This window comes from Glycine soja, chromosome 3 (genome assembly GCF_004193775.1).
Source record: "Glycine soja cultivar W05 chromosome 3, ASM419377v2, whole genome shotgun sequence".
NCBI lineage: Eukaryota > Viridiplantae > Streptophyta > Magnoliopsida > Fabales > Fabaceae > Glycine > Glycine soja.
The window spans coordinates 8,452,117-8,468,743 of record NC_041004.1 but is presented as its reverse complement, the minus strand read 5'-3'; the positions used below and the strand labels follow the sequence as shown (position 1 = coordinate 8,468,743).

General features: G+C 35.4%; 1 protein-coding gene across 1 annotated transcript; it reads right to left on the bottom strand.

The window, feature by feature from the left end:
- Positions 1-2,468: 2,468 nt before the first annotated feature.
- Positions 2,469-15,652, bottom strand: LOC114404917 (rhodanese-like domain-containing protein 10). The gene is made up of 3 exons (XM_028367640.1): positions 15,506-15,652; positions 14,524-14,951; positions 2,469-2,822 (listed from the first exon to the last, which is right to left on the bottom strand). Exons 1-3 carry the CDS (start codon positions 15,650-15,652, stop codon positions 2,666-2,668), a joined length of 732 nt encoding a protein of 243 aa, XP_028223441.1. The 3' UTR covers positions 2,469-2,665.
- Positions 15,653-16,627: the final 975 nt, after the last annotated feature.

The following is a 16,627-nucleotide window of genomic DNA, read 5'->3' as shown; positions in this document are numbered from 1 at the left end:
TCACGAGGGGGAAATCCCATGTTGTAGTCTTCTGTAATATAATCAAATTAAGGGGTAAAATTTGAACTTGAAGCATCATCCATGAGACCTTTATGAGTTTCAGGAAATGAAACTAGTGATTTTGTTTCATCAATCTCGGAATTTTGTCCTAAAGTATTTTTGAAGTTTATTTATTTTTCATAAAATTCATGTAGATTGATTTTTTCAAGTAAATCTTCAATATTCTCTGTATCAGAATTTTCTTTATCTATCATTGAGAATAATCTTTGTCTGAAAACATATATGTTTTCTTCATCAATGTCATCAGAATCGGTTTCATTATTTACAAAACTTTGTCCTTGACATTTCTTATCTTCCTCTCATTTTTCAATTGCTTTAATGAGTTTTTGGGAAAGACAGGTTTTTTTGTAAAAAAGAGGTTTTAGTTTGTTTATGCTCTTCATATGAAATATATGATTCGAAATATGAACAATGCCATAGATTCATCATAGACATCCTAGAGGGTTCCATTTCCTCTTCTGGAGGATTTTGTATGTCTTCATAATCAGTAAATCTTACTGAAAGACTATTTCTTCTGTTTGTTATTATAGCTAATCTGTGAGTGGTTATTGCACTCCTAGAGGATCCAGCCTCAATATGTGTTTGCCATTGATTGTTATGGTTTCTGGAGGAATCAAAGATTTCAGGTGGCAAAAATTGGATTCCATCATATGATAAGGCTATCACTAATGGATTAGTGTTTATCCTGTATCTGGGGGATATTTGATCACTTATTCTACCAATAAAGGTAATATCCAAGTGTAAGTTGTGTCCCTCAAAGTTTCTTCCAAATCCTATTGTCTGGACTTCTAGGTTTATGTTTTGTATGAAATTGCTAAGATCTATTTCTATCATCCCTATTATGGCCTGAGAATTGTTATCACTGAACCTTTGATCAAAGAGGACTACAAAAGCTTTAGCTCCTATGAAAGATCTTGTTAATGACTTGACACCTATGGCAATTAACCCTAGATGTACATATCTTCTATTTGTATTAAGGACTTGTCATCCGGTTTGTTCTGAGATTAATATGATAATCTCGTGTCTTCCGTCAGGGAAATGAAAATCATCAATCCTTCTGTATCTGTATAAGCTGGTTTTATCATAAGCAAACTAGTTTAGATTATATAATTGTCTAGGATTGAGAGAGTTTATCCTAGAATTTGATCCAATATCAATATTAGATTCTATATCTACTATTTGTTCCAGTTGTCTGGTTCGGGAGTTTGTTCTTCTAAAGAGTCTGTCCAAGATTCCAGGATGTTGGTTTATAGATTCAGTAACAAGATTGTGTCCTGAAACTATGTGTGAGGTTCCTGTAAAAGGTATTGTCCTCATTTTCTAGGCTTTGCTAAAATGAATTTGGTTGAGGCTTGACTTGTTGTCTTTCCTAAATCAAGTTTAGAAAGCTGCATTTTAATTTTATCGAGTTCGTTTGTAGAAAAACGAATTTGTTGTTCTTTAGATTTAAGAATATTCAAAATATTGTTAACTTTATTTTCTAAAGTTTGTATTTTGTTAAACAACAAATTTTGTGCTTTTGTTAGGCTATCTAAAGTTTCAGATAAGTCTTCAAAATATTTTATAGTAAGTTTGTTATGCTTGGTCATTTGATTTAGACTATGTCTATTGAGATGTAGTTGTGATTTTTAGTGTTTGAAGTTAAATCCAGGCAAAGATTTGAAGTTAAACCCAAGTTGAATATTTTAAGTGTTGAAGAAGATGAGAGCAATTTTGTCAAAAAATTTCATTAAATGAGCATGTGCGCAACAAATGATGGTTAGGAGTAACAGAAAAAAGTCTACTACAGTGCAGGGTAGCTGTGTAACAAAACCCCAAAAGTTAGGAGAGGTTTGTGTAAGAATTCAAAAATAAGGGGATGCCGGTATAATAATTGATAAACACGGGAGGTAGGGGAGGTAAGTGTAATTTGTTCAAATTTTTTTAACCCCTCAAAATATTGGGTCAAAATCTACCACTCAGCCAACAAGACCTAACAAATTAAGCCGTTTGACATAACTCATAAGCCTATATGCACCAATCCATATCTCATGACAGTATCACACCTCAACCTTAATTTCTATTGATTTGAAAGTCCTACTACTACTAGCAAAGAAAATGAAACACATTCCATTACAAAATCAACAATAGAAGGTCATCCACTAATTCACCAAAGGCTGCCTAGAGAATCTCTAACTCAGGATTGAAGTCTATGTAAACCATTTTATGATGCATAGTAGTAAATAACCACCATTGTGGCCTTTCACAATCTTGAAGTTGATACAAAATAATATATAAGAGTCAGTATGCCAATACTTTCATAATGAGGTTTGTAAACAAAGAATAGGAAATTCTTACTCAGGAAATAAATTTGATTCTTCCCATAAACGTATGATACTAGAAAAAGAAATTTAATGCTAATGTGATAATTGACATAACTACTTCAGCAAATGCATTTGTGAAATATGGAAACCTGGCATGAATATCTACAAAATTTCAAAGTCTTAATTTAAATGGAATTTGAATAAAATGTACTTGCCACTAGGCTACAGAGGCTTACAAGTTTAAAAGATGCACATACATGAAAAGTAATACGTTGTAAAAATAATTCCTTAGTCAACATCCTTTAGAAATAAGAAGCACCCCCTACAGTTGCATGCTGCAACTTTTCTTTTCCTTCTACTGTTGGGAAGTCATTGTTCTTTGAAAGATTAAAGCCTCCAGCCAACCATCCAAGATTTTTGTAACCTCCATTGTATAGTTTTGAAGCTGCTGCCATTGACCTGAATCACCCACCAAAGTCAACAAATTATCATTTTCCTTCATCGTCAAAATCAACTTGTTCTTCTTGCCGTGATGATTTTAAGATCTGATTTTGTGAATTGGAAAAAGTCACATATATAGAACATAATCTAATATAAAGCTCTAAATCAAAGTCATTAATAATTTTATTGATTAGAAAAGGAATATTTTAGAGTATATTCACATGAAATTAGTTGTGACCATTGCTAAAAAAAGGGTTTTCTACGATGGTCGCAAACAACATACAAAGACGGTTGTCAACCATCGTAGAAGCTAACATCGTTGAAAGTGTTAACTTTCAACGACGGGTAAGAAAACACCGTCTTAGAAAATGACCACCTTTCGAGGATGATGCTTATGTAGACACTGTCTTAGAAGGCAAGCTTTCTAAGATGGTGTTTACGTAAGCACCGTCTTCGAAAGCGAGCCTTCTAAGGCGGTGCCTACGTAAGCACCGTCATCGAGAAATAAGTATTTTTAAATATATAAATCATATTTTAGATATAAGATAATCAATTTTTATTATAATATAAGATTATCCCCCTGAATTAGATGGAAAAAATCATAGTCTTTATTTTAAAATAATAATAATAATAATAATAATAATAATAATAATAATAATAATATGCTTAAATGGAACAGAGCTGGTAATTTGCAAGAGTAACCCCTCCATGAAAGAGTAATGCATGATTTCTTAGGCCAATAAACACTCATGATAACTAAAGTGCATAAATAGGGCATATGATAAATGGTTGCCTATCCCCCTGAATCACGTGATTTCTTAGTATGCAAAAAGAAAGAGAGAGAGAAAGAGAGAGAGAGAGAGAGACATGTTTTAGTCAACAGTGTTACCTGAAAATTTTGGCACACCCATATATCCAACCACTAATAAAAGTCGTGACCATGAATTTTCAGGCAATTTCACGACTTAGACAGTCTAATAAAAGTTTGTTACCATGAAAACTGAAAAGAACAACCAATGTAAACATCAAGCAAAACAAGTGTAATAAGGACATGGAAAACAGGCAATGAACAATAATTCTTAACATTTCACCCTCAAGCACAATCATGCACATACACATATACACTCAAAATATAAAGTGATTGGATGCTGGTCTGTTGGGGTTTCTTGTTATATATTAACAATATCAAATTCAAGTATTATCAATAACATCAAATCAATACAAGAGAAAAAAATATGGGTTTTAGGAAATGGAGAGAAGTGAGCTAATAGGAAGCATCTAGAAGAAAGGACATAATGAATGACATAACTGAATACAAAATATTTTTTCAAGCATATCCTACAACATAGTAAAAAAACACGCATATATACAGTATAATATCAAATCAATAAGTTGTCTTAATATTTATGGATTAATTAACGAAAACTAAGTTTCACATACTGTTTTACATTGAAGACAAAAATTTCAAGTACTCTAGCATCATGGAAAGTGATTAAACAACAAATGGTGAAAGAATTTGGCATATGAACAGTTTGTACTTTGCAGACAATTTCACAAACAATCAGAAGCAATTAACACAATCCTCCTAAGTTCAAGTAAAATATGCATGTCGAAAAGACAAGATGGTCAAGCATATAAGGACTTATAGCTAAAGCATTTGTATAGTCAAAACACCTGCAGGAAAAAAAATAAAAAAAAACTCTGACAACTTAGTGCAACGTATAGCGAAAGAGAAAATAAGAAATTAAAGTAAAAGTAAACTTGTGATTGTTATGTTTAAAAAATTAAAATAACAACAAAAATTACCTGTAAGAAAATGGGGCAATAACATGAACCAAATCATTTGCTGGCAGACAGAAATAAGGAACCTGTTTAACATAAAATTTGAAACTGAACGAAGTTGCTTGCCTGCATGTGAAACCCATGGACACAGTAAAATAAAAGGGATCTTTTTATACCTCTTCTATATGACCATCCAAATTGTTCAAGTGAACCTGCCAGAATGTTTAAAACAAAAATTGAGTCACATATAATAAACTTGGTCATACAAAAAGATGCTATGATAAACTTGGTCATACAGAAAGCTCCCTTTCACATTAACAGGGTGAGAGTCTCAAAGATAGATAAACTCTTTCATTACCCTTCCCTAGTGACCAAACTAAGAATTTAGCCATAAGGTTAAGCAAAAATGTGCAAATGTAGAAATGAGAAGCAAGTACCTACTCCAATAACACATTAAATTTTCCCCTTGAAACATGGTGTGTCTCACCAAGAATGGGATTATAAGGACCAGGGGTTATGCTTTCATTGAGTATCTGCATACAACAGACATGAAAGGTTGAGACTGATTGCTTAATTTGTTTATTATCACTATGGCTTTTAATTCACATTTTTGGTTAATTTTGCAGTTGCTTATAAACAAGCTGATGGTAGGAAAATTGATGGTAGAAGGGTGCTTATGGATGTTAAGCGTGGGAGGACTGTTCCAAATTGGAGACATATTTTACAATAAAATGGTGTCCATTCAAGTGATGAAAGATTATTCAAGTGATGCACTTCAAAAACTTTATCTGGTTTAGACCATTTTTACAAATTTATCTAGTTTAGAGCATTTTATTGTCACTTAAAATGTCGTTCATTGATAGTAAGAGAGTTTTACAATTAATATATAAACGGAGATATCATCATAGATTTTGTACTCAATAAACACACCCAAAGCCAATGTGAAAGTAAGGAAACCTATATGAAATTAAAGTCCTCACTTTTCATCCAATCAAAAGGAGTAAATATATACCTAATTTCCAGGCAGTCCTTGCAGAGCAGAGAGCAGGAAAGGGGTTCCCTAAATGAGCTTCACATCTCAATTGAGATAAGCGTAATCTTTTCACAGGTACAAATTCCTTTTGCGCTTCTGAGTTCGCTACTAAAATACATTAAGTTGTCAGATGTATATATATATATATATATATATATATATATATATATATATATGCGCATTCAATACTGAATCAAGAATGCATAACTTGGACATCTATTTAATATCAAAATATTTTAATACACATATATTAAACCCATTTGAATATAAAAAATCATGTGTGCTTTGCCAGTATGGGCATGAAGACCATTTGCACCTCAGCCAGCAACCACCATGTTCATCCAATTGCTTTCCAAGAATAATATTTGACAACTTTGTTTCAGTTACATACATATTGTACATATCACAGCTCAGAATCAAGTAAATTGTTGAAGTGGAAAATAAAAAAAAAAAAAACATTGTAGAAATAGTACAAAAGTGCATTTGTTTTACAGATAACTAGCATCAAAACCCATTTATTTTAAGACAACATTTGACAACTTTGTTTCAGGTTGAAGATGCATTTCTAAGCAATCTGACCCAGAACATTAAATCATGCCACTAATTTGGTGTAAACACTTATCCTACACAATGTCCGTCAAATCGAATATGCAGCATTGATCACATTTCACATTTTAATAAATAAATAAAAAAGATCAGAAAAGCCATACTTCTGTCTTACCTCTTCGTTCTGAAATATAACACTAAAAGTCTAACCAATCACTTCAACCAGAGGGATTCCTTCTTGCTATTCAGGTGCTAAGTTGTCCTTCTATTTCTTTAAGCAACACTGAATCAATGAAATGAAATGCTATTACTCTATGTTTTATACAAGTTCTCCCATCCTGTCATCAGGCACAAAACACAATACCACTAATTGGGCAAAAATTTGAATAGAAATTTAATGAAGAAAATTAATTGAGCAGAAACAATTATTGTTGTGGACATAACCTCACTGGCTTCTCTCTTGTCTTTTTAGGTTGTCATGCTGGATTTTTTCATGGCTGATCAACTTTGTAGTCAGGTAGTAAGGCCCCTTTTTTACTATCAAGGAATACCTTACTCTATGGGGAAAATTAATAAATATTTAATAATTGTATCAGGACAAAGCACTATAGAGATCTAGCTTATGCAATCATTTCTACCCTATTATTGGAGGGCTATGCAGGTAAATATTGAGTATATTACACTTATACTGCTTGAGGTTTCATCAAAATTTGTCCTAATACTCCTTACTCTTTTACCCTTATACTACTCTCTTAATAAAATGCATTACACTGACACCCCCTATTACCCAAGAAACACATTATACCGTGTAACCCTTAAGGGGGTTGCTTAACTGTTAAAAAACCACGGAGGTCATGTGTAATCTCAACAAACCTCAGGGGTGTCAGCGTAATTGACTATAAAATATTTTCCTTTCCTTCCATTGAAGCATATTATCCAATCCAATAATTAAGAAATGGATAGGACTAATGTCTTGTAATTGATTTTGCAGTATGCTAGAAGATGGTTTGGTGAAGGGCATACAAGCCACCTTGTGAATCTACGCAAATATGTATCAGCAATATTAGCAGCAGGAGCCTAAGTGGCTTATGAGAAAGATGGGAGTGTAGGATGTCTTTGTGTTAAATAGTGATAATGTCAGGTGCAGCAACTATGTACCAATTGTACTGGGACTTTGTAAAAGACTGGGGTTTGCTTCAAATGAATTCCAAGAATCCATGGCTAAGCAATGAATTAATGCTTCAGAGAAAAGCCATTTACTACTTGTCAACGGTACATATCAGGCCCCTCTCTCTTTCTTCACTAAGGAGCCTATGGTGTGGGCCATTGGCATGCAATTGGCACCCCAAAAGCTAGCTTCACTTATCAAAATTAGACTAACTAGCTAATTATTATCATGGTCTAAGCAAAGAGAACACTAACCTTACTATTAGGTGTTTCATGACAATAAAATGCCACAAAGTGGAGAATAAACATATTCTCAAAAGAAATGCTGACATTCCAATTCTAGATCAAAAAAAGGACAAAATATAACAACAGAGGATTATATTTTGCTTAATAATACTAAAAGCACACATTGTAGAAGCAAATTTTCTATTTCTTTTTAGATTTACAAATATGGGGGCATTGCTTTGTTGGGAGGTGTACAATGTTTGCTTCAGAAGTATGCCAATAAGTGGTTAGGCCCCCTAATGGAACTCATGCAAACAATGTAAGTTACACACTATTGTAAAAAACAATTTGAAAATTAAGAAACATTTATTGTCAAGCATGCAACCTTTTTGCTGAAGCTTTAAAATCATTGTATAGGTAGCATGTGGCGTCCCTAAATTAATGACTGGTTTAATAGTAATAATTTAAATAACAAAAACCATGGTAAATTTTTTTTTTCTTTTTCTTTTTCATTTCTTTTTCTTTTCACCATAACTAGGTTTAGAAGGAAAATCCTCACTATAGAGTCCTGAATGGCCAGTTCACAACTCTATTCGGAGTCATTTCTTTCTTACCACTCGTAATCTCTAAACTATTTTGCTTTTTCAAAAGGAAGAATGTACCAGCCATTACTTTAGGTCGTCACGTGAAAATAAAAGAATAAAATACGGTCGATAAACTCTTTTACAAATAAAGTTGCTAATGCTTTCTTTTCAAATAACAAGATCGATCATAAATGCATTCATCATTTAAAGCTGTCCAAAAATATGGGAGTTTTACAAAATATATATAGTGTCATCCAGAGCAAAGGTGTCCATAGTGGTGGCTTCAGCCACATGTATACAATCATCAAATGCCTATACATCAGGTCTACCCATACAAAAACAAAAGAGTAAACCTAACAGTTAGTCCTAGATACACCTACCCTCAAAAATACACAAAGCTAATCCAAGGAGCTGTCCACTCCACCGTGCGCTGAAGCGTCCGTGCAGGTTCATCTGGATGCACCAAAGAAGTAGCCGTGAATCGAATGGTGCCCCGAAATCGGCACCTCGTGTTACCTTCGAGGGTCTCCCAAGCTCCCTCTAGGCACTCCATCTCTACTCGATCACGGATTAGCTGCGCCGCCATCACGATCTACAAGGAAGAAAAGAAAGGGGCAGACTCTTTCACAAGAATCTAACTATGCCGCAACACAAAGCTTCTCATAACCATTACATGCAAGAAAAAAAATGGGTATTTTAAGGCTTTCCATCTCTGGTAATCGATTACACATCCTTGGTAATCGATTACCAGAGGCTAAACTTGAATTACACAGCCTCAGGACATGAAATATACAATAATACACTGTGTAATCGATTACACATGCCTGGTAATCGATTACCAGTGACCCATTCCTCTGTGTAATCGATTACACAGGCTGGTAATCGATTACCAGAGGCTTCTATCATCTCCCAAATCCCTTTTTAAGCCTGGTAATCGATTACACCCCTTGGTAATCGATTACCAGAGGCTTCCTTAGCTTCCTGACCTCGTTTTCAAGCCTGGTAATCGATTACACCCCGTGGTAATCGATTACCAGAGACCATCTTAGCCTCCTGTCTTCAATTTTAAGCCTTGTAATCGATTACCCACCCTTAGTAATCGATTACCAGAGGCCACAATCCACATATTACACAAAATTCACAGCTGGCCAGCCACCACAAGCCTCCTTGCTTTGTGGTCTTGTTTTCCTTTTATCTGTTGACTGCCAGGAGCTCGCCTGCTTAGGTACATCACAGGTTCTCACTGACCGACTATGCCCGGGTTGGGTCGGGATTGGTCAAGCTTGGTTTTGGGCAATAGCACCCCACCTGACGTCCCCAAGGTCTCCTGACCCCCGCGACATATCTCCAGGTACCACTCTGTGGTCAACAATAAAAGCAGGAAGTTTCACCCTTCAACACTTCCTCATCTCAAGCTTGTAGGATTATGGGGTACCCATCACATGTGGTACTAGGTGGCGGTCGGGCGATGGTGCACAACAAGTTTTCCACATCCACAATGCGCGCATAAACCCACCATCCCCTGTTGCCCACCTCCAACTGAGCTCACGTACTCCCACGTAGCCCATATCCTCGTTTCTCTCAACACCGGGTCCCCATCAATCCTCCCAAGCTTCCACAACATCCAAGCAAAACAACATTCAAACAGCACAAGCTATCACAGCCAAGCAAAACAGGGCAAAGGCAGAAAACTCTGCCAAAACACCAACCAAATCACAACTTTTCTCACTTAAAGACCCCAGTAACAATTCCTTCGTTCCGGTTCATTAACCGTTGGATCGACTCAAAAATTTTACTGGAAGTCTTTAGTACATAAGCCTACATTTTGACCGTTGGGATCTACTAGCAAACATCCAGAACTCATTCTACATTACTCTTTCCACAACCAGCAAATACATAGCATTTTTCTGCACTTGTGCAAAATCCTGCTGCACAATTTCACAGCAAAAATCTGCACAAAGTGCAGATTTCGAAAACCACACTTCCCCTCATCCAATCTTGCCCAAATCAAATCCTACAAGTCCCAAATCATGTATCAACCATGTCTAACCCAAAGTCAAGCTTCAAAACACAGCAACACAGAATCTAGGTGTCCAATACCTCTCAATTCAATGGGTTTTCTAGGTTTGAGAAGTGAAATTTAGAATGAGGTAAATTTGAGGCCAACTCTCACCTCACACCAGTCCATAACATCCATTTAGACTTGTTCAAACTGGATTTACACCTAAAATCTCACCGAATCAAAATTTGACTCTTCAACACCCAAATTTGCCCTAGCAATGGCTCTTTGTTCACTTTGGTCATTTGTTTTTCTCTCTAGCTCAGCCTAACCTTTCTCACATGTTCTAAATGACATTTCAAGCTAGTATTAACTCACTCTAACCTCCATTTACCACAGAATTCAGACTTAGCCTTCCAACTCTCAAAGTCTCACTCTTTTTCCACTCATAACATCACATTCTCACTTTCTAACCTTGGGTTAGTTCTACCCTTCGTCTCTAACAGATTTCCATCAGCAATTTCAGCATATAATCATCACAAAAACCCTAAAACAGAATGGGTATGTCTAACTCACCCAAACATGGCAATTTCGACAAGCTTTCAACAAATGTCTTCACAAATAATCATCACACAGCAGAAAACTAACAAAACTACCCCTCATATCTCCCAAAACCCCATACCCACGAAAATCAAGAGGGAAAGAAGTCCACCCAAACCTGAAATTTCGAAGTCCCACTCGTAGCCACGCACTTCACGACTCCAAAAACGCCCTCTTTTCACGATTTGGGGCAGAAATGATGGCCAAAGGTTGAAGCTTTGTTTGGAGCTTCAATGGAGAATGAAGAAGAAGAGAATGGCAACGTGAGGGAGAGAGAGAGCTGTCTGAAAAGTGTGGGGCTGAGTGAAGAGAGAGAGAGAGTTGCTTTTTGATTTTAAAAAGGCTTTTTCCTCATTTCTTATTATTTTATTATATACTATGCCACATGTCTCCATTTGAGTGGAGCAAAAAGGGCCCACTTTCCCTTTTGATTGTGACCCATACTCAGCCACAAAAGTGAGAAAAATCTGACCTTTGAAACGCTAAAATTCTGCCTCGGTTTGCGTGCTGTTTCTCTGGTTCCAGTTTCTCGCGTTTCTCTGCGTCCGTCGGGGCCAGTTTTTGAAAGTAAGCAATATATATATCAAAACGCTCAGAATAAAACCCCGAACGTGGTTCAGAGGTTGGTTTCGTTAAATTTTAAGTCGCACGCAAAACGATGATTTTTAACTAATTAATTAGGAATTAACTCATAACCTCCCAATTATGGATTTCTCTTCCTTAATTAGCCTAACCCACATATCTTGCCCCCACTATTCCTACTTCTACCAAGAACATATAGGCATAGACACTGAATAATACTTATATATATAATCATTCAAAATACATCGTTTCCAAAAACTCCGGGTAGAAATTTCCAGGATGTTACATAGCATAGTTTGTCTCTCTCTCTATCTCTAGTCTCAACACACGTGAATTTGAAGTTTAAAAACCAATAGAGAAAGAGAGAGACTATTATGTGAAGTGGAAGCAAAATTGTTTCTATTCCATACAATTAAAGACTATGATTACCTTGTCATTGAAGTAAAATGTATCGAAAAATACAAGAATTGAGTCAAAGACAAGAAGGCCAACCATCTTTTTTCTACCTCTCTCTTATGAATCTCCGTTTCTCTATAAGGTCCCCCTCCAATCCCTTTTCCACTCTAGCTATCAACCAACAAATAAACACAATCCCAAAATATATTTCTTTCTCTCTCTCTCCTCCGTCTCTCTCTTTATACCCTCATATTCATATTTTAAGCAAACCCCACAAGTCATCATCATCATTATTTACCATTCCCACCCCATGAAGCCTTCTTTTTGTCCCTCAAAACCATGATTCACCTATATAGCTTTCTCATAGATCTTCATCACATTCACAATCCACATCATAAAATAAGAAACTGAAGGCCTCAATGACTTCATATTTGATATAGCTGTCACGCCCCATTACCACTTGGCTCTCTGCGTAATGAGGAAACCTTATATGATGGGAAAAGACAAATGAACAACAACATTAAGAGCAACCTAAGGAAGGGATTGTGGTCACCTGAGGAAGATGAAAAACTCATAAGGTACATGATCACTAAGGGACAAAGGTGTTGGAGTGACATTGCTAGGAATGGTGGCCTTCAAAGGTGCGGCAAGAGTTGTCAGCTTCGTTGGATTAACTACTTCAGACCTGATCTCAAACGTGGTGTATTTTCACCCCAAGAGGAAGAACTCATCATTCATTTGCACTCTATTCTTGGCAACAACTACCTTCTCGATCTTAATTAATATTCATTTCCTTCCTTGCATTTGCTATAGTTTCTTATATACATCAAAGTTAATTCCCTTCCTCGCATTTCTATATATACGTTGTTACCTCAAAGTGTACAACTCCAATTAAAAAAAAACTATTTTGACTTTCGAACACAATACTTACCAGCACCTACTAAATTATAGACAAGCTCAGTTCATTTTACTGTTTTTATATTTTGTTGTTGCTTATGCAAAAGTTAGTCCAAGAGAGCCTAAAGTTCGAGGTCAACTCTAAATACCAACCTTAATGCAAGAGTATAAGGAACTGGTAAATGAGCAAAACTGACAAGTAATTAACAAACTTTACTTACCTCACCAAACTTCCACAACTTAGGCCGGAGAAGTTACCGGAAGGCACGACAGACGAAACGTGGAAGCCCACGAGGGAGGGCACGACGGCGGAGGCTAGGTAACACAAAGAACCAAAAACCTTAATGGAGTTTACCAGGCTAGGGATGGCAGCGCACGAGAGAGATCGAGGGCACAACGAAAGGTAATGGCGGCACAATTTTTTCTGAGATGAAATTTAATTTGCAAAATTGAAACAATGATGGTGTTGTCTTAAAAAACGTTGTATTCATTGCCTGTAGTCAAATACGATGATATTTTTTATTGAAACGTCGTTGTTTTTATGAGGGGTTATTTACAACACTATCATCGCGTCAAATATGACTACGGTTTTGGCCAAAAAGGTCGTCGTTCATGTCACCGTATTTACAATAATGCCACCGCGTTGTATTTGACGACGGTACCCGAAGCACCGTTGTTGTATTGATGTTATCATAAATGCTTTTTTTAGCAGTGGACATTTTTATAAGCTTGCAAATGGTGTTTTTTAACGGCAAAGAAAAATTTATCAAGAATAATCAAAGGTCTAAAACCACTACCTATGATCAAACCCCCATTAATCAATACAAAAGTGTTGTTTGCAGCAGCTAGAACAAAACAGAAAACAATACAAAGTAAAGCAAACTACAACAAGCACAAACCAGTACCCCCTAACATATAATGGAAGAATTGCATAGCCATTTCCTACCTGTATTTGGCAAATCATATATACCACATCCATTCCTACATGTATTGGCAAAATTTCAATTTCACCTACACCTCACCTGATAGGTCACTACTCGGTATACTGATATGCACATCTGATATACACCACACCTGATATGCATCTAAACTGGAGCACCAATAACACATATATTGATGAGAGCTTCAGTTTATTTCCCTCAAGCACATCAAGCCAAATAATCTCACCAATGTTTTCCCAACCAATGCAGCCTAAAATCCACGTTGTGCAGCAAGCTAAATGCAGCTATCCTCCCATACCATTCTTTCGCACCAGTATACGCTAGCTCAGGACCAGCTCAAGGTTAAAGCTTATGCTTTGGGCCCACCAACAAAAATATATTTTTTATTAGTTTTTTTATAAAATTAAAAAGGCCACATATGTTGGCAAAAATGCCACATATGTTGGTAAAAATGCCTAACATATAGGTCTTTCATATAAAATAAAAAATTTCTTTTACAATTTTTTTTAAGTCTCACTCACCATTAGGCCAGCCTTGCGCTAGCTTCTATATTATAGCACCCCTTATACATTATTGAGATGCACTGACCATTAACCAAACTTTTAGCAACCTTGACTTCTCTTTCAAAGCTGCTAACAAATTAACACCCTTGTTTTGCCTATGCTGCTGATATGATCCTCCTCTAATATTGATATAAGATAAACAGATTCTTTCTGGAAGAAAGCTAATAGGATCTACTTTCATGTTTACTTGATAAAAATTAAGATGGTTACTATTAAAATTACATTTTTTTCTCACCAAGAATAGGAACAACTTCGTTTCAATTAAGTGTAAGCAAGGGACCAAAATTTTCATTTCCATTCAAAATTCTAAGCTGCGTAAATAATGTTATAAAAAAAATTAATCATAATTTGATATAACTAATAACCATTTTCAGTAAAAACAAAAATTTCTTCCGTGTGCTCACCTTAATCCTCCTCCACACGCCACAAGAAGCTTGGTCTCCTTACCTGTAGGAATGGAATTTTCCACTTGACTAAGGAACTCAGAATTCAAAGTAGTGAGGTACTGGCCAGTCCACAACCCAATGTACCCAAAATGCACCCACTTCTTAAGCAGAGTTATTGGACTGTTATCAGTGTCCTCCACAAACATTGGCACGTGCAAAGACCCTGCCACACGTGCCTTCTCTCTCTCCCAAGTTGGCCTAATATCAAGGAGAACAAAGCCCTCTGAGTTAATAGTTGTGGAAGCATCTTTTGGCAAGAATGTGTTGCTCTGAAGGATTTGGTTTGACTTGTTTGGGATGATAAAATAAAAATCTGTTAAGGACCAAAACCATTGGTTCTCTGAGCTTTCATTTGTCTTTTGCCACTTACTTTTGCATCTTTGTATCTACAAAGAGTCAAAGACATTACAAGGACAAGAAAAGGATAAGATAAGAAAAAAGAAAAGGCTTAGGCAATTTTATTCTATGCTAAATATGCTTTATCAAACATTAAAAAATTTATTTTCTTCTGACTGTTGTGGTAGGAAACTAAAAAAAGTTTATGATGAGAAATATCTAAGAGTGTGTTTGGATGAGGAAATTTAAAATTCTGAGAAATTTTAAATTCTAAGAACTTCAAATACTTCAATTGAAATTCTTTTATTTTCAAAATTTTGTGTTTGGATAAAAAAAATTAAAATTGTGAGGGTGAAAGAAAATGGATGCAAAGAGAAGAGAAGATATGGTTGATGTGCTTCCAAAGAGAAGAATATTGATGCGGCATGAGAAGTCACAGGGGAACCGGAACACGACGGCGTACACCACCATACTCGACTACAACATTCAGTCAACGACGCAAGGCATGACCCAGGCCCTCTGCACCGGCGAGCACCTCCACCGCATGATAGGCAGTGACGGCTTCTCCCCTGACTTACGGGTGCAGTTCTATATGTCCCCCTACGCCTGCACCCGGTCGACGCTCCCCAAGCTCAAACTCTCGAAGAAGAGGATCATTGGCATGAGGGAAGAGTCGCGAGTTCGAGAATGGGATTTCGGGAACTTTCAGGTAGAAGAAAGGATGAAGGTTATAAAGGAAATAAACAAACATTTTGGAAGGTTGTTCTATCAAGGAGAGAATTTCAATTTCCCACCTTTTAGAAAGAAATTAAAATTCCAAATTTTTAGTTGTTTAAAATTCTGTTTTAAAATTCCAAAAATTTAAATTCTTCATAAAAAAATCCAAACAATGAATTTTAGATTAAAGAAATTTAAATTCTCTATCCAAATACACTCTAAATGAGTTTAAACTTCGCTTTAATAAATTTTGTCCAGAAAAATTTGAAAATATAAAATTAAATTGCAAAATATTGGAAGTTGGTTACAAATAAATATTTGAATCAAGACGTAATGATAAGCTTAAATATTTTTTTAATGAACTTAAATGATTTAAAATAAGAGAAAGTAAAATTATAAACATACCAATTGGTTCAAACGATCAATAAATTAGAGAGTAAGCTTATTTTCCTTAAATTTCAAAAGCAAAGTAGTTTTTTATTATTAAAATCCCACTAGGTTGAATTGAAGGTAGATGTTAGGGAAATATGATAGTTTATAAGTTAATTAGCTGCACAGTCAAATTTAGAAAGTATGTTTCGAGAAGAAATATTCATTACTTAAAAAGTGCACATGGTAAAAAGAGAGCCAACTAAATTCTAGAAGAGATAAATCAAATTTCTTCATCTGGCTATATCAAAACCAGTGGGCTCCATTACATTATTGTGTTTGATTTAGAAGATAAAAATAAAAAATAAAATAAAAGATAATTTTTTTAATTAAAATAGAGTATATGAAGAAATGATTACCTGATTCAGGATTATTATGTCAACTGTAATCCTGACTAGTGATAGTGTACATGTGGACGAGTGGTATGCTCAATTAACAACAAGGCTTAACAAACTTTGGGTTAATAGGAATTTAATGTTTAAAAAACAAATTAATCTATTTATTCGGGAAATCATTCACAAATCGTAATATCTGCTGATTTGAGAGTAAACAAAAATCTGAAATTTAAAAATAAGTTAAT